The sequence below is a fragment of the Tauraco erythrolophus genome, chromosome 10 (assembly GCF_009769465.1).
Source record: "Tauraco erythrolophus isolate bTauEry1 chromosome 10, bTauEry1.pri, whole genome shotgun sequence".
Taxonomy (NCBI): Eukaryota; Metazoa; Chordata; class Aves; order Musophagiformes; family Musophagidae; genus Tauraco; species Tauraco erythrolophus.
In genome coordinates, this window is record NC_141474.1 from 22,630,164 (window position 1) to 22,649,783 (window position 19,620).

Here is a 19,620-nt window from a genome sequence, read left to right on the forward strand (position 1 = left end):
AGGAGTTGCTTAGAAAGGACACTAAACAGCACACAAGAGAGAACCTGGGGAGAGAGCACAATTAACTAATGGTAACTGATCACTTGCTCTCCCTGAAGATGGCACAGGATTCATTCGCCAAACAGACCTAGGGATGAATTTATCGATGCAATGGACAAGTGACCATGTACACTCACTCCATCTAGACAGACTGATCAGTTTTCAAGGTTCTAAATATAGAGGACAACAGTTCCCTACCACCTTTCTGAGCAGGCTTATCCAATATTTTTAAATATCCTTTTTTGGGACTTTTAAGCACATCGGCAATAGTGTTTCAGTTCAGATTTGGAGCACACTTTGGAATCACATGGTAAAATTATTTTGAAATGCATGAGTCGGGTTTGTTTCAGATTAAATCAAACTGGCAGATGTGCTCCATAAGCAAACCATGAGCTCTTCAGTTGCTAATGGGCATCCGTACAGAACATGACCACAAGTGCTCATTGTAACTCCCAAAACGCTTCCAGTTGGGATGCTATATCCTCAGCACTAACAATTTCACTTTCTGATACACTCTAATTGGGCTGCACCACTTGCTACGGCAGATGGAATTGTTTTTAAATACATATAGGCATTCAATGTATTTGCAGTACAAATAAAAAGGCAAAGTAACAAAGATAAAATCTTGTCTAAATGACTCTGCCTTCATACCTATGACAAGGATAATTTTCGGTCGAGGTCTTGCAGGATCAAATACATCGTACTCCTCAATTAGCTCAGCAGTTTCAGAGAGGTCGGTGTCACTTTCTATTGAAAACTGTTGGATTGGAGGGAGTCGGTCATACCGTCGGTATGGGAAGTTAGAATTATCAGGCATCACTGTAAAATAGTAAGATAAACTATGAATTGTGAAAATTCACAGAAAACTTAAAATCTCTTGTGCATACAGATTTAAGTAAGTAAAATAAATTAACATAAAGTATAAATATTTTCTAATTTTACAATGTGCTTGCTATTATTATATTAAATATTTGTTGCCTCTATTTAGCTGATTTATTAAATTGGAACAAGTAGGAGTCAGTTTTCTTTGGTGTTTCTTTACAAGCACATCAGCTTTTCTGTGAAAATCTGCCCATAGCACCCAGAGTTCAGCAGTGGCCTTTAAGAAGAAAAGTGTTGCATTGTGCAGGTAACCTTTACTATTAAGCAGAACACTTTTGGTGACACATGTACATAGAGATAGAGAGAGTATTCTTGCTAATTAGTTTACGAAATGCTGCATGACAAGGAAGAATAACTATGGCAACTGAAAGATGAAATAATTACTCTTTGATAACATTACAAATAAAATAATTACAGGAATTGGTATGACATTTGCTTAGATTTTATGAGATGCATGTTTTTGTAAGTGTTTATCATTTACATTGTATTTAGTAAATTAGCATATAGCTCCAATATAAACTAGAGAAACAACCTGGTGTAACTGCATTGAAGTTACTATGTATGTCATCCATAAGGACCAACCGAAAATATAAACCAAATGCACTGAGTTAACTTTACCCCTATCTTTGCAAATGTTTTAGGTAGGATATGAGAATTCTCTCCACTAATGTGTTAAACATTTACACAGAGAACATCCATCGTTAGGCTGCAAAATTATCACAATTTCCTCTCCTGCATAGCATTGTTAGGGGAGGAGAAAAACAAATGCCAATATGCAAGAAAACTGAAGCCTTGAGTCCTTTGCCTAAGGAAAATCAGAATAAGGCATGATCTGCTCTAGAAATAAGTATAAAATAACTCAGTAGTGGACATAAAACCACCCACAGCACAAGAAATACAATCACTTTTACACTTAAAACATTACCATTTCTGAAAAATGACCTCCTGGATTGTCCTCCATTGAGTGGAGGCAGGGTCTTCTTTTCTGGGCTGACAAAAGTGTCCCATTTCACTTTTTCTGACCCTCCAAGCTCTTTCACTTTCTGCAAACAGCTTTCCAAATATTCAATTGGGTCGTCGGGTTTGTAACACATTAATCCATTCAACAGACTCTACAACATCAAATCAGAAATACACACTATAATGATAGATGCCAGGGAAAAACAAGCACTTTTACTTTGAATTTTACTCTACACAGAGAAACACCATATTCTTTGTATATACAGACTCTCCATTTCAAGCCAATGCGTGAGAGTGAGGCCTGCAAAAATTGTATGATTTTGGTTTGCCCATGTCACACAAACGATTCAGAACAGGAAGCTCGTGGCAATGTCTTCATATTTGTCTGCCTGCGCTGTAATAAAAACTGAAAATAGTATAAAAGTTCTCTACATTTTCCTTAGGACTACCACTGGCAAATATATGCAGAGTAATGCACAAGCTAGACAGCCCCAAAGGTTACATATTCTGTGCGGCCTATTCGATCACTGAAATGTATCTTTTCCTTAAAGACCAGTGCACCCACAAGTATCTCATCCGTATTCTTGAGTCAACACTCACACACATAATGAAAAAAAGATTTTTAAAAATCACGATAAATACTCAAATATGATCTTGATCAGTATTGGAAAAAACACCAAACCCAAAGTTCATAGGAGCTTCTAGATTTGATTGACCAGAAATTCCCAGTCTTTAGAAAATCCCTGTCCACAGTATTAATTCTGCACCCATTGTACCTATGGGCATTATGAGGAGCGTGGAAGAAGGAATGTCAGGCCCTCCTCTGACATATCGTAATCGATTTTCCTTGACAAAATGATACATAAGTCATCATCTCACCTCTCCACAAACCAACTGCATCCAACCTTCTCTTCACAATAAATGTCTTTTAGGATGATTTCTGGTCCTTTGTGCTTTTCCCAATTTTCATGCAAATAAACTTGAGGGTCACAGTTTATATTAGTAACAGACAGAAATAGCTCCAATTCACGATCCGCTCAGTAGTTATCTACAGTTTGTACAATAACTGTTATTTACACACATTTGTATTTACAAAATAGGATAAATTTTTATGCATCTATGCCGTTATTCTGCCACTTAACCGATCACCGCAACTAGCCATATATTTTTGCAGAAGATATGCACCATTTTTTAAAAATTGCTCGCTCAAGCTTTGAGCCTTTACAGAAAAACAGTTTTGTCTGCATCTCCTGTTAAACCATTCACATTTTAAATGTTCTAGCAAAACATTAGCATGTTCTATGTCCTATAATTTTCAAATACATAAAAAATATCTAGCTTCAGAACAGACCAGGAAAAATACATATGTGTCTGCGTGTGTGCTTTATATAGATGACAGGATGTCTGATTTGGAAAAAAAATAATAATAATCCACATTGCACAGAGAAGTCATTACCAGCCATTAGCAGCAGGTAACTTGTAAGAGGCTAAACACAACCTCACTAAACAGTTGTGGATTTTTTTCCTCCCAGACCGATGAAAACCTGGCGAACACCTCAAAGACACCCCCCGCCTGAATTCCTCGGCAGAGCGGCGCCGGGGTGCTCTGCCCTGCGGACACGCAAGTTCGCTCCCTCCCCGGGCGGCTGCAGGAGGGCCGGCGCGGCCGCCCGCAACGCCGCGGAGGGGCGCGGCCGCCTGCGCGCCCGCGGCGGCCCTCGGCCGGCGGGCACCGGGCAGCCGCTGCCCCGCCGGCTCCGCGGCCGGCAGCTCCCGCCCCGGCCTGCGGGGCTCTGCCGGGCGGCCCCAGGAGCGGGGGTCGCCCGGCTGCGCCCCCCGGCTCGGGGTAAGGGCCAGCCCTCCGCAGCGCGGCTCCCCGCGCAAGGTACGCGCGCCGCAGCCGCCTCTGCCTGCTCCGTCCTTCCAGCCACCTTCAGCCCGCCGCCCGCCGCGGGGTCCCAGCGCCGAGCACCCCCTCGACGGGGCGGAAAACGCTCCCCCCCCCTCCGCCTCGCCTACCTCGAAAAGCTGCGGGATCTCCCTGCGGGCCAGATACTCCTTCGCCTCCCCGGCGCTCATACCGGCAGCCGGGGCCGGGGGCGCCGGCGGGGCGCGGGTGGGCAGCGCCGAGCCCCGCGCACGGCACGGCGCGGCGGTGCAATGCGGGAGCCTCGGCGAGGCTTCCTCGGGCGGGCGAGCCGGGGCGGGGGGGAGGAGGGAGGCAGGCTGCCCGCCTCCCCGTCCCCGCTGCACGGAGGGAGCGGGAGCACGTTTCCCCGGGCGGGGAGGAAGAGCGTGCGCAGGCTGCCGGGGAAAGTTTCTGGGGGTGCCTGCGGCGAGGCACCCGAGCGGAGGCGGCGAGGGGTTGTGCCTGGCCGTGAGCCGCGGGCAGAGTGCCCCGGGAGCGATCGGACCCCGGCTCGCAGGGAGGCACCGTCTGCTTTTGCCGTCCCGAGGCGCGCCCCGCACGCTGGGAGGGCTGTGGCTGCGAGGGCGGGGAGGGCTGTGCGCGGGGGTAGCGCAGGGGCGGTGGAAGCTTCCCGGTATACCGCGGTCTCTGCCCTTGGCATCGTTTTTTGGCATTTTGGAGAGCGAGGCGTTTTGTATGGTTTGGGCTGGTAAACGGCCATGAACTACGCTCACTCATGAGCATCTGTGATCGTCGGGTCTCAGGAAAAGACCTGAAGACATCTCTGGTCCATCCTCCTGCTCAGAGCAAGAGCAGCTTTTGAGGTCAGACCGGGTTGCTCAGGGCTTTATCTTCATCTTGCAAAACCTCCAGGGATGGTGACGGCATAGCCTCTCTGGGCAACCTGTGCTTGGCTGGCCTCATGGTGAAAAAGAGTTTTCTTCTATTCAGGTAGCACTTTCCTTGTCTCCATTCGTCTCTTGCCTACCATTGCATCGTTATGAAGAGCCTAGCTCTATCTTCATGATAACCTCCTCACAAGCACTGGAGAGCTGCTATTATGTCCCCTCTAAGCCTGCCACAGGCTAAACAAGCCCAGTTCCCTCAACCTCTGCTTAAGGGCAAGTACTCTTATCCCATCTTTGCGGCCATCTGCTCAACTCACTTGAGTTTATCAACATCTCTCTTCTACTGGGGATCCCAAAACGGGATGCGTTATTCTAGATGTGCTCTGAGAAGTGCTAAGTAGAGGGTAGCTTCTGTGATATTCTGTAGCATATTGGAAGTCAGATTATTTCAGTTCTTAATTGTCCTATATCAAGTCTGATGTTTCAATTAGATTTTAATTTTGTTGATTATCTTTTCTAACACAACATCCATGTAGTTTCACTGATGCACACCCTAGTAGAAGTAGGTTACGTAAGTGCAAGCTTATAAACAACAGTGAGCAACTGCCTTCTGTATCCCAGTATTTTTCAGGCATAGGATGTGTCTTCTCAGGAGGCTTTTAAGAAGCTTCTCCCCCTTGTGTGGGAACTGCGGATCAATATTAGCTTGACAAGCTTCTCCCTCTCAGCTGCAGCCATCTTTCTTGTTTTGCTGCTTCTGTAGTTAAACTGCCCTCTTATTTCTCTGCCCTGCCTCCAGCTTTTTATGTAGACACTTTCCTTTCTCCTGGAGAGGCTTCCAGTCCTTGTTCATTCCTTTCCAGCTCCATTTTCCATGAATCCAGTGGTGTTCACTTAGGAAAGCTCCGGTAATGTCCCTGAATTGGCACCTCTCGACCCTAGTCTTCACTGGAGAGTTTAATCAGCATTCGTCTGCAATCTTTCTCATCCTCCCATGAACTCTCAGTGTGGCTTTAACTCTACTTTCTCTTGCTAAGATTTTAATACATCTGAATGTAAATTTCTTGACAAGCACAGTGTCTTAATTTTGATTGAGTAAAAAAGAGTAGGCTCCAATGTCCTATTCAAAATATACAAGATACAATTGCTTTTCAAAGACCTTAAATGAAGCTTGGCAAGAGGACAACTGAATTAAAATAAATAGATATTTTCTTAACATAAGATCTTTCCTAAGGAGGGCTAATGGAAGATGCTATTCTATTTAGGAAGACAGAAGTTTAGGCATTTTGTGGTTTTAATATTTTTGTTTTAGATTATACAAAAAAAATCATCTGTATTAACATTGTCTTAGACAAATTCAATTTATAGGCTTAGACAAATTCAATTTATAGGCTTTCAGCACATATATTTTTATACATTTATGGGTGAAGTAGTATCTCACCCAATGTCATGGATTGATAGAGAAAAATATTTCCCTTCACATGCTTTCCATAGCATTTCCCTCAGGAATGTGAAAAAATTTTGTGTGAAGTCTTATCTGAGATGTTTGGTTTTTACTAAAGGCTCGCAGGCATTTTGCTGGGTTAGATAATGCTAACGGAAAATAAAAATTCTGACTGTTCTCCCGTAAAACTATTATCATTATCCACATCTAATTTATTGTTCAAAAAAAGAGTGATTTTGAGCTAATCTGATTTTTGTTGCAGAAAATCAAATTCCATGTTGCAGAAATTATCATCTCAGAAAAAATGTGGCCGTTTAGGAAATCTGTCAGACTGAATGTGTGAAATGTATCTGGAAAGGATATTTTTTGATCTAATAATATGGTACCTCCTTCTAGAAGTAATTTGTTATGTGTTTGCCTTTGGCAAAATCCCCATTTTGAAACAGGGTCACAGGTGGATGATGCTTCTTAAAGGCACTGAAGAACATTGGCAGCAAAGGTTTAAGACTGTATTAACTACGTGGGCATGCAAAGCTGAGTTATTTGTCACTTTGTAAGGTAAAGGCAGCTGTTTATCATTTAACAGTATCTAATCACGAGTGAGGATGGAAATGAAGTAGTCTTACTGCCTTAGAAAATAACAAAAGATACAAAAGAAGTTCACAGAAATGGGAATGTGGATTTGAACTCCAGAGGACTGCCCACTCCTGAAGGTACGGGCAGCTCTTCATGGTACTGGGGTGGGGCTGACGGATCACTTTGGTTATACTTCTACCACTTCCTGCCTCTTCTAGAGAGGAAGAAGCTACAGTAGAAAGAACAATATTTTGCTATCAAACTTATAACAGTTCTGGAAATTAATCTTGAAAACTTCTTATGGATCCTACACCTTTGAGCTGATTCCATTCTCATTCTCGTTGGTTCCTCCAGTGATTACATGAAGCTGAACTAATGTGAAATTAGTATGGGATCAGCTGGAATATGCTGTTCTGGGCCTTCTCTTCTTCTTGGTTAAACCAATTACCTAACACCCATAGCCTTCAGTCAAAGCTTAATTATGTTCTATGTTTTCAAAAATTGCTTCCGAATCCTCCAGAATCTTATAAGAGTCTTCTAGTTTTTTTTTGTCTAGGGCCCGTTCAAGCACTAGTGGCTGTCATTTTTCACGTAAGCTGCTGCTCTGCTAGATGTCTTCATTAAATCAGAACCAATGTCCTTGGATTGATGTGCTTATACAGGCTGGTGCAAGGTATGTGGACAGTTTGAGTTTGTAGATTCTGTAAGTAAAACAATTATATGTGGCCTTTTTATAGAATATGCCTAATTATATACTTCTGATCCAGAAATAAGATGCATTTTAATGTTAATGCAGAACCTGTTTGCAGCCCTGTATTGTGCCTACTGTGCCTATTGTGCCTAGATTGCTAAAAGAATCTTTTCATTTTAATGAGAAACCTGTTTCTGAACTCTTGTGCTACAGTGTTGCTAATGTTTCTTTTAAACCTGCTCTTTTCGCTCTCCTTTCTTTTTGACTTTGCTGAACCTTTTCTTTTCTCCTGATATCCAAACAGGTTACTTAAGTGAACTAAATCACTAACTGAAAGGTAGTGAAAATTCTGCCTAGAAAAATCTAATCTCTGGATCTAATTTCCACTGAGTCCCAGAACTGCTATTTTATGTAACTTTTGTGGACACCAAGATTAATAAAACTGGGAGGGAAGAAAGAAGGTTGTGCTTCTTAAAAGTTTGAGGATGCGTATTTCAATCTACTGAGAAAAAACATGAATAAAAAAAATGCTATGATCAAGTCACTCCTTATGTGATGTGCTTCAGCCTGCCTGTAGTATCCTCAAAGTCCTCACTCTGTTGTTTTCACACTGATGGACTGAATTTGTACACTGGCCTTGGTGTTGCAACGTGGTTCACCTTTAGCTGGTTATCTAGCAGGCTCCCAGCAGCTCTGCTTTCCACTCTATTTCTCACATACATTCCTCTACTCTAGGATCAACACCTGCTCTTTATTCTTTGATGTATAACTTAATATATTAGCTTGCAGCCAATTTACCAAGAAATCAGCATGCTCAGCACTGATGAATTGTCACCTTTGTGAGTTACCACTTCCCTGGTCTTTGTTATCTGCCAGCGGTACCAGTGATTTTCTTTTTTTGTGTGTTTCCAGTAATCTATAAAGCTGTTACACAGCACATGGCCAAAACACAGTTCCCAAGGGACAAAACCAGACACTCACTTAATATATCTCATTTACACTTCACTTTTGAGACCAGTCAATTACTCATTAAATATATGTGCATTAATTTTGATTCATTCAAGTTTCGTAAAAAAAAAATATCCTGCAGCATTAAATAAACACCTTCAGATCAACGCTTTTTTCTTCATTAGCCAAAACATACCTTCCTGAACAAGTATCTGTGGATAGGTCTGAGAGGATCTATTTTTCAAAAACTGGTATTGACTAGCATTAATTAAATTTCATATAAACAATATTCCAGTATATTCTTTTCAATTCTGTTTTTTTTACTAAGTTCCATGTTAGATGGACAGGCCTATAACTCCCTGTGCCATCACCCTTTTAAAGTACTGGTCTATGTATTGGCAGAATGCAAATATTTCAAGGGTTCTAAGAGGTCCAAAATGTCCTTTACAGCTGTTTTAAAACTCTGATACAAGTTATCCAAATATGCAGGTTTACTCGGCTGGTTTTAGCTGCTACTGTTCATAAAACTTACCTGACTACAATTGTAATGGAGAATGTTTCATCATCATCCTATGGTATAATTACATTGTCTGATTATTTCTCTATATACAGAACAAAAATATTTAGTGAAGGCTTCCAATTGCTTTTGTAATATCTATGAAAGCATATTCCAGTAACGTTGGTCGGATCCTTTTCTTTCTTCTATTCAGAAAAACAGCTCTCTTAAATGCTGTTCTACCTGTCTGACCATTAGGTTTTATGTCATTTTGTTTCCCTTCTCATTTTTTTTTAGTTCTTAAATCTCTCACATCTATTTCTTGCAGCTTCTAGTATTTGTTACAGATTTTTTTTTTTATTCTTACATATCTTTATTTTTAAGCCAAATCGCTTTTTGATCAGTGCTGTCTTCTTTTTTTTTTTTTAGTCACAGGTTGTTATTGTTTTGGCTATTTTGTTAGCATTTCTTAAATAATTCCCAATTATCATGCATAATTTTCTATTTAAGTCCTTATCCTTGATCTGGCTTATAGTAATTAGTATGAAGATATTGTACAGGCATTATTTAACTTAATAAATTCAAGGATACCACCTTAGGAAGTCCTTAAGCCTCAGCAAGATAGAGGGCAGGAGATCCTGTAGAGGTTTTCCTTGTTCTTAACTCAGTCCCAAAGACGGCTGGTCACTATCAGTGAGAACACAGACTGGGGCTTACACAGACTCTCAGTCTGATCCATTACAGTTTCTTGATGCTTTTTGCTTTTATTTTATGTCACTTAAACTGAAATTGTCTCCCTCCACTCAGTGTTATGGAAATTGCTTTTTGGGTGGATAATTTTCTTTTCCTCAGTTACCATTATTCAGTGATTGATTAATAAACAAACAATTTGATACTGAATTTTCAATGACTTAGAAATGCTGTACTATTTTTTTCTAGTAAAGTCCTAATCTCCTTGTCTAATCTATGAATGGTCCCCAAATAGATACTGACACTAAAGCAATTTCAGTTCATCGTGTTTATTCTCTATGAACTAAGGAAATTCTGGTAGCTGTAGAAAAAAAAACCAAACACCACAAAGAAACACAGAAAAATTCAGTTAATAAAATAGGCTTGAACTGAATAATGACTTGTGGGTGGTGGTGGTTGGAATAGAAAAGAATTCAAGTACTGCTATTAGACTTCATCTTGGGAATGCTATAGAGGGTAAGATTGTTAGAAAGTATGAGTCTCTGCTACTTATCATTTGGGTTTTATTTCAGTGGTATAATGGACCAGTGCTGTATGACATTATTTCTGTAACCTGTTATTCAGTCATACAATAAAAATCTTCCCTACTTGAAAATCACCTTGATATAAAGTACAGCTCTTGAAAAGATAAGCCTCTTGATGATTCTTTTTAATAGAAAGCTAAATGAATTGAACATAGTGCCAACTTCCCATATGAAAGGCTTAGAAGAGTCATATCATGATTTCAGGGATTGCTCACACTGAGAAACCTTCAATATTTTTTGATATCACATTATGATGTCAAGTCATATGGAAAAAGGCGTGAGTGAATTTGATATAATTTTTCTTCACCTGGGGTCAAGGATTCCCAACTGGGCTTTTTTTTCAAGTAGAAAAGGGCCGGTAGGACATTTACAAATACAGATTTTTGTTTCACTGTAGTAAAACAAAAGTAGTATTAATTTTGGTCAGGTTGTACATGTATACCAAAGAATAAAATAAGCGTTAAGACAAAAAATCTTATTTTGTGACATGGCAATTTTTTTTATAATTAGGATTCACAGTGGACTAACGTTGGCATGTGCTCTTGTTGAGAGTGATAACGGCAATAACTGTAGTGTTCTGGTAAAAAGTGAAGTCACCTATTTCCATGTTCAGTATGTATTCAGTGTTCATCACAAAGCAGTAGCTGTCAAAATGTCGGCCAGCCACTGGTGTTTGTTGTTTTGCTGTTAAAAAACTTAGTTTCTTTAGAGCTAAAGCTCTGTTGTTTTTTAATATTTCATAATATAGTGGGAAATGACTGTCCAAACCCTCTTTTCTAAACCCAGAAGGCTGTAACTTAGGCACATATTGACTCACAACTCTGAATTCTATTGTAAGGAAGAAATTTTTTTTAGGGGGAATTTTATTTTTGATTGAAGTAAGTCATTTTTCAATGATCTAAAGTTCTTGAACTCATCCATTTAACTTTTTGTTCTTGCATTGCAATGAATAAAATGCAATATATAGAGATTAAAATATGCATGTTACATAATAATCAGATAAAGATCCAAATATAGAACAAGGGCAAGACAACGAAAGTGCATTTTAAGATACAATGAGATGAGTTGAGAGACATGAGAGAAATTGGCAAATGTTTTAACCATGGAAATGTTTCAATGTTAATTTGAAATCCATCCTGGCTTTCTGCTAACGTACAAGAACATTGCCTGAATTTAGTCACCAACTTCAGTGAATGCTTTCTTGACAGTATAATGTGATAGTTTGATGTGTGGGGGGGTGTTCTGGTGGCAGGGGAGGGGATTTGCTCCCTGTGCCACCAGATCTGAGTCCCATCCCCCCCCGGGGGAGGTTGAGCCAAGGCGGCGCCTCTGCGAATTGCCCTATTTAAGTTGGGACAAAGGGGCGGGAAAGGGCTTTTTGCTCAGGAGCGAGGAGAGAGAGCAGGAGGGCGCTGCCCTCGCTCCCGGCTCCCGGCCGAGCGGCCGCTCGGGCCCGGGGCCGGCGCCATGTGCTCAAGATGGCGCCGGGGAAGCCGCATGGGGGACTCGGTAAGCGCCCCACTCCCGGGGTGCCCACCGGGCCGAGCTTCCCCAGAGAGGATTAATATCTAAGAGAAGACAACCACAACGACCGGGTCAGCAAAGATGGAGCAGGAGGAGGTGTACTGGAGCTGAGGCTTCCCTTGCAAATCGGTGTGAGATGGCAGGCGGCCCCCCTGCAGCCAGGGTGTACTCGGCGGAGCAGCGACCCACTCTTGGCCTGTGGAGAAACCCACGTCGGGAAGGAGATGCCTGAGCCCAGGAGAGGTCGTGGAGCAGGGGATGCGCGACCAGGTACTGTTGATAATGGGGCATGGAATGCACGACGAGGTCGTGGAGGCATCTGGAGACCGTGGGACGACCCACGCCGACGCGAGTGGCAGCAGCTCCCTAAGAGGCCGAGACTGGTAAAGCCCAAACTGGTGCGATCCATGGGGAGGATTGCAATCCTGCGGGCAGGACTTACTTTGGAAAAGTTTGGGGACTTTTTCTTTGTGAGTAGGGGATCCACCGAAGCAAGGGAAAAATGGTGTAAAGACTCCTCCTCCTTTAAGAAAGGAGCGGCAGTGAACAACATGGATGAACTGACCTGTACTCCCCCATTCCCTGTCTCCCTGCGCCGCTGGGGGGAAGGCAGAGCCAGGAACGAAAGGAAAATAGGGGGGTGGGGAGGTGTTGTTTTAAGATCAGGCCTTGTTTTCTCTTTCTCCTCTCAAGTAACCGGTTTCGTTCCCTTTTGTCTTTTGTTTAGTAACTGTTAATAAATTGTTTTGTTTTATTAAGAAAGCCTGAGTGATGTTTTGCCCGAGACCATGTTTGGTGGGTGCTCCCTTTCGGTTCTTGTCTCGACCCTCAGTCCAAAAACCACGACATATAACAAATGAGAATTGGATCAAACACCTGTTTTCAGTAGAAGATGACACCCTGCCAGACGGCTTATTAGCAAAGATAACAGAACAGTTGATGAAAGTATCATATGATGGTTGATCTCGAACTTAGATTCAACAAAGCATGGGTTGAAAACTTCTGACTAAATGGAAGAAAACAGTCTAGCCTGATAGTGGATACAGCCTGATACCAAATAGTTTTTAACACTTGAAATTACTAATAATCATCGGCACTTCTTGAATCACCATGGCTTTTTTTTTCTTGTCATGCTATCCAGTAAAACTAAGTGGTTGTTCAACTGCAGTGCTGAACAGGACCCTTGGCCCTATCTTACTAATATCTCTAAAGGGATGAGGCGGTTGTCTTCTGGAAAGCAAATACACCCTGCCTGGGCGTTGGAGTCATGACACAAGGCAAGGTTGAAGAGAAGTTTGTTAAGGATTGCTGTTTTCGGGAACTCCTTACAAAGTTCTGCTCCTATGTGAGCTTATCGTCTCAAGAGGCAGGTTACTGTAAAATGACGTAGCTGTACAAGTGACAAACTCTGTGGCTGTGGCTTTCACATTTATCCATACATGTTCAGGATTTTTTTTTAAATATTATTTTTACTCTTGTGCATTTGAAAAAGTGATCACTTGCTTCAAACATTTTTCCTTGTGTATTCTGGATCTTAGTGGGTTGATGAAGCAAGCCTTGTCAGTATCTTTTATTCCCTTATATTCAAATTATCTTATAAAACTGGACTCACTAATATGTTCCTTGTCCTGATTTATTAAAAAATTTGAAAGTATGACTTTCTCAAAGTTTGCAGTCTTAAAAATGTCATTCACCGCTCTCAGACAGTGCTGGGACAGTGAGAAACTAAGATGTTATTAACTTTACCATGTGTTTGAATACTTTGTATCAGATAAATCGGAAATTAACTTATTAGCAATAACACCAAGCAAGTAATTTTTTTTTTTTTTTCCTGTAGTGGGTTTATTCTGCAAAACAAATGGATCGCATCAAGCATTTGCTATAGTCTTTACTGTTTCCTTTGTTGCTGGCTCACAGCTGAGTTGGTACTATTTGGAAAAGATTTGAATATTCAAAGATCTCTTAAATTACTTCTTTCTCTACATTACAGAGCTGAATCACCTCCACATCAATTTGGACAGAATTTTTAAAATTACCCTGACATTTTATTGTTCTATAAAAGTTGATTGACAGTTAATGATATTCTACTGCATTTTCCTGTCTTTCTGCTAAAACTTGTTACTCCCTCAGCCTCTGGGCTAAGGAAAACAGAATCATGACTTGTAGAGGTAGACTGTACAGCTTTCATAGCTGATGACTTCTATGGAAACAGCATTATGAGCAATTTCTGGGAAAAAGACTGATTTTACCATTTGATATTACTAATACACACACAGACATACTCCCTTTCTAAAACAAATTTTTCATTATGAATCTATAAGATTTCCTCTGAGAGAGAAATAAGTTTTGTTTTAGAATTCTGGGCAGATAAATAGCCTAATGGATGATTTTCTTTCACAAAAGGATTTGAAAACCAGTATGGCAATTTTAGATCATCATAACTAGATATAGAATTACTGAGGGAAATGGAAAAGATGGTTTATACTGTTTTGGTTCTCAGATGAAGATACAAGGCAGGCAAAATATATTCAGCCTCCTTAATTTTAAATACTCTTTTACAATTTTGTGATAAAAATCACACCCGTGGAAAAGAATCTGTATTAAAAATGCTTCTTATAACATGATCATATGTAACAATCAAAACAATTGAAATTGTTTTCCTTATCTTGCAGAAATATGCAGGCAAACATGTGAAAGAGCAAAAATGAATACATAGTAGCAACACCCAAAATTTTTGAAAAGGGTTTGAAGCATCCTGGTTTCAAGATGACACGAAATTAACACTAACTGCTTTGAGATCCTTCAGTAAGAGAAGCTGTACAGATGCAAAGCATTTATTATTTTTATATTTAACAAAGTCAAATGATTATAATTTTATTCCAAAGCTAAGTAGAAAGTAAAGTTACGTACCCTTGACCTCATATCGTGATTTTGATGTCATTATTCTGAAAAGGATAGTATTAATTTGTTCTTTTTAAGGTACTATTTGCGAAACTTCAATCTGCAATTCTTGGAGTCCACAAATAGAGCATAGATTTCTTTTCCTGGTAAGAACATATATTATTTTCTTGAGATATATATTTAATGTGAACATGCAGCTAAAGTACAAGATTTTTTTTTCTCCAGCATTTACATAATGTTATAATGAGAGAAATTTTGTTTAAGGAAATCCTTGATAACTATCAGAGAGTTAAAGGGCAGGAAGGTGATTTTCACTGAGATAATACTTTTGCAAATGCATCCATTGAGGCACTGATTAGCTGAAACTGATTGACTGATTGGTGTCTTTTCACTTAAAAATCTATCACCTCGAATGAGCATGTAAATTCAAATATCGATCTTAAAATGTAAAAGGTCATTAACTGCAGTAAATGTAGCTTTTACATTTTCATGTAATATATATTTAGCAGCTAAAACAATTCGGGTCATAGAACAGGACAGATGCATAGAAACGACAAGCACATATTCATGTATTGATAATTCCTGTTATCCCTAGGACTTTTAGCAGCCTTCCAATACCTAAAGGGAGCCTACAAGAAAGCTGGAGAGGGACTTTTTGCAAGGGCATGTAGTGATAGGACACAGGGTAATGGTTTTAAAGTGAAAGAGAGGAGATTTAGATTAGATACAAAGAAGAAATTCTTTACTCCGAGGTTGGTGAGGCACTGAGACAGGTTTCCCAGAGAAGTTGTGGATGCCCCATCCCTGAAAGTGTTCAAGGGCAGGTTGGATGGGGCTTTGAGAAACCTGGTCTAGTGGAAGGCGTCCCTGCTCATGGCAGGAGGGTTAGAACTAGATGAGCTTTCAGGTCTCTTCTAACCCAAACCATTCTATGATTCTATGTATTTTTAATTCCATTATCACTAGGACTTTTTCTTGATGGTCTCTATCAGTTAGAAAAATCTTATCAGGATATGCTCCTTAACATAAAGACAGGTATAAAGAAAAGTGTTTGGGTTTTTTTATTCATGAGAGAGTTGCAGAACAGTGTAGAAAAACTTCAATAGATTTCATAACTGAATGCATTCTCATGTGGGCAGTTCTCCTCAGTTTGCAAAATATCCTCACAATTTGGCTTTTAAGAAAGAAAGAATTTGAGAGATTGCCTAGTCACCAGTTTACTTTCTTGCTGAATGTGTTATTTGGTTTCATCCAGACTTGCTGCTTAGTAATAGCCCATTTAATTTTTTAAGTAAAATTCCACCTTGCAGTGAGTGCCAGCACTGTAATGGTGAAAAGGTCTTTTGCTGACCTTTTGCACAGGAAATTTCAACAAGACTGCGTTTTTATAAATCATAGCAAAATCTGGCTCCCAAGCGTTGTGATTTCAATTTATGAAGTCGTTCTGGCGTTTCTACTTGGGAACAGTTTCCAGTAAATATGCTCAAATAAATAGGTACTTTTAATTTCAGAGAGCATGGAGTTAGAATTTATAGTATGTTGAAGGATACTCCACGCTTAGATCAGCATGAGTGCTTTCCACCTGATCCACAGCAGCTTTTACAGTATCCTGCTAAATTAAGCTAAAGAGAGAACCAAACACTCTGCTTTACACAGTTTGAGTAGTCAGGGAAATCATTAAGGTTTGCTGATCCACTGGCACTTTTGTTCACAGCCTACTAGCTACTCTAAAAAGTATAAGTGAGCTTTTGTCTAAAAATTTTTTAGGCTGTTTTGATTGACTCTACCCCATAACTCCTGGAAAACCAGAAATAATTATGCATATTTACAGTTTCAAAAACTAAATTATTCCTTCCATTGGCAATACCTCTTCAAATTTCTCAATGGCCTATTTTTGTATTTGTCTTAAATTTTGCTTCTTGAGTGCAATCTTCCGCTAATCAGTTCTAATAACATTTCAGTACTCATCACACAGTGATCTACATAACCTTTCCTGGCAATTTACTGGATTCAGTCTTAGTCACTGTTCAAATATTTAATGTTAATCAATATTATTGTATTTGGTGTATGAGTAACCTTTTTCAAAGTTGACTCAGTGCTCACTGTATGTCTTATTTCTACTACAATTTTCATAGTATTCAATCTAATACTTTTTCAGGGAAAGCTGATGTGCATTCAGCCTTTAATTTTCAAGATTTTTGTGTTTGTTTTCTCATATAGCTGATGAGTAGTCCTCAATGGAGTAAAAAAACCCTTGCTTGTGATTGAAGAAAATTACTTGGAAGACAAAAGGATATATTTAGACTGCAGGCTGTAGAGTAGTCTAAGAATACACGCAATGGCTTTAAGTAATGGTTTGGGAACTAAAATGAGCCAATCAGCAACACGGCCCTTTACTTGAGTTCATTTAACCAGCAGAGCTGAGACACTTCAGCTCAATCACTACAGGGAGGATGTTCCTCATACATTCAGACACTCGGTGTGTTGGGGACACACGACATTTATCATAGAGGTGTCAGAACCAGTAGTGGAATAAAAATGATGACTTCTTAATGATTCTAAGGCACGATGTGTTACATCCACGCCTTGAAATCAAGAGTAAAAATATGGTTATAAACTTAGCTTTATTTGGGGCAATTTATTTAAGATTCTTATCTTGTTCCTAATTAAGAATTCCATGAATTTTGTATTTGAGAATGAACCCTTTTGAAATAGTAATGGAAAAATATAAATGAGAGGGTAATTTAAAAAAGATAATTTTTTTACTGCTCTATTTTTCACATATTTTGTTATTTTAATAAAGGAAAATGTTTTGACAAAGGTTTTCAGTATTGTTTTCTATTGAGAAAAATATTGATGCACTGAAACCAAATGTGATGTGCAGTCATATTTCATGACTGTCATTATACCTAACGAACTACGTAAACAAGTTGCCACTGTTTTTTCATGTTTTGTTTTTTCATATTTTACTTATTTTACCAACAGGATAAGCTGTTGGAATAGTTTGTAACCTCATGTCTTCTGAAGATGAAATACTGGATTATTACAAAATTCAACATTATGGAAACTCTGTGCCTGGTGATATTTGCGTCATTAATGACAGAACAGAGCTGATGACAAGGTAGATAGTTAATTCATTAAGAACAAATGTCAGCTGCATTTAATTGTATGTTTCAAGGTTTTTGCCTGTGTTCTATTCTCGCCTCAAAAGGCACTGTAAATAATGATGTCTATAATCTCACTTTGTAAATAACAGTAAAAAATATTGTCTAGTTTTGCTTTCAAAGTACAGGTAAGTAACCGGATGCTATGGATGAACGAAAGTGTAGGTTCTAATGTGTTCAGCCAGTGTTCAAAAAGAATCTATTGATAAACACAGTTCAGTACAATTATTTCAGCTTGATAATATTAGAAGCAAGACTTCGTTCAGGTTATTTTCCTTTGGAAGTTCTGTATGTATTACTCTCACCATATTCTTTTTGCATATTTTTCATCAGTATTACTTTGCTATTGTAAATCCTTTCAAAGTACAAACATTCTGTAGTCAAACCAGTCTTCTGCTAGCAGGAATGGAGAAACCTCTAAATGAATATAATCAATCATTAATTTGATGATTGTTGTTTCATTGAGGTTCCATATTTGAAGATAGCCATTTTATCAGCTCAGATACCAAACTATAGTAGACTTGTTTGGTTGGTACAAATTTTTTAATCTATTGTATTGACAGTCAAAATGAAAAAAAGGAATAAATCTGCATTTTTTAGTGAGCTAATACAGTTGAGCTATTATTGATGATTCCTTAAGAATTAGTCTTGTTGACTTCCTTTTCATTTTTCTTTTGGAAGCATAATAAATACAGCCAAAGACATATTTCTTTATCTTTTACAGTAGAAAATTATCAGGCAGTATGTGCAAGCCTGATAAAAGCAGAAAAGAAACACAGAACAAGGATCAAGAGTATAGAAGAAGGAAAAGAGACACTATGATACATATAGGGAATATAATCAAGGTTAATAAAAAAAAAAGATATTTAATTGGTCCTTTTGGTATAGAAAAAAAAGTTTGTGGTCAAAAAGTGTCAGGTAAACTTTAGTAGGCACAAATCCCTGTCTTAGAAGCTTATCAGGTTACACTTGGGATTGCTGCCCCTCCTCAGAGGAAGGCTAGGCTTGTTTGCTCCATGCTGGACAGGAGCAAGCTGACAGATGGCTCTTAGAGGGCAGTTTCTAGAGGGTATAGATTAGAGGATTAGGGCCTGAGCAACCTGCTGGAGGAGGAAAGAATCTGGAAGGGCACCAAGATGTGCACCAATGTGAATATCAGCTGCAGTTACAGCAGCTTCTTAAACAGTTGTTTTAATTACAAATCATTTTAGGAAACACATTTGGTATCCTTTCTAATCACTCAGCATGAGGTTCAAGAAACATTGTGGCAAAGGTCAAGCTAAAGAGAGCATGAAAAATACTGTGACTAGCATAAAAACAAAGCAGAATGAAGAAACAGAAGCAGACAGCATAGAGCTTAATTTCTAGACAAAAAAAAAAAATCCTGTACAGGCACGGAAGCAAACATCAAGTCTGTATTGAGCTGCCTAAGGGAATAAAGATGAAAAAAGTGAAGGCAAAGCTTTTGGTACTATCTTACTGAGGAAAAAACAGTCATACCACCTCCAGGAATAATGCCTGAAGCACTGGCATATTCATGCGTGTCTGATGAATACTAAAGCCCATGAAAGACTTAGACTGTAAAGAAGTAAAAGCCAGAAGTAGAAGAAGAAATAGATCTATTACAAAATACACTCAAGCAGGTTAAGGGAATCCAGAAGGCAAACCAGACAGATCTTAAAAAGTGACCTACACACTGCATTATGTGGCATATAAATCAGAGGGAATAATGGCCATTTTTTTGAATATTCCAATAAGCTTGTGAAACTGAGTGCTGTCTCTGCCCTGGGATGGAAAGGCAGCAATACCACCTGCAAACCTACAATCAAAGAGTAACACCTGCAGTGTGACTGTAGTCAATCCAAACATTGCTCACACGCTGCAGCAGACAGCATGTGACACAAGACTGATGAGTTTGCAGCTATGCTGTCACATCAAGAGCCAGATAAACCTTCCTGTGGATT

General features: G+C 39.5%; 1 protein-coding gene across 1 annotated transcript in view; it reads right to left on the minus strand.

The window, feature by feature from the left end:
- Nucleotides 1–3,960, minus strand: part of AK5 (adenylate kinase 5) — an 85,320-nt gene extending 81,360 nt beyond the window's left edge. Inside the window, exons 1-3 of the mRNA XM_086617400.1 lie at nt 3,901–3,960; nt 1,847–2,033; nt 691–858 (exon numbers count right to left, since the gene is read on the minus strand). Of these exons, the coding sequence (XP_086473526.1) occupies nt 691–858; nt 1,847–2,033; nt 3,901–3,960 (415 nt within the window). The remainder of the gene's footprint in view (nt 1–690; nt 859–1,846; nt 2,034–3,900) is intronic.
- Between the last annotated feature and the right edge of the window lie 15,660 nt (nt 3,961–19,620).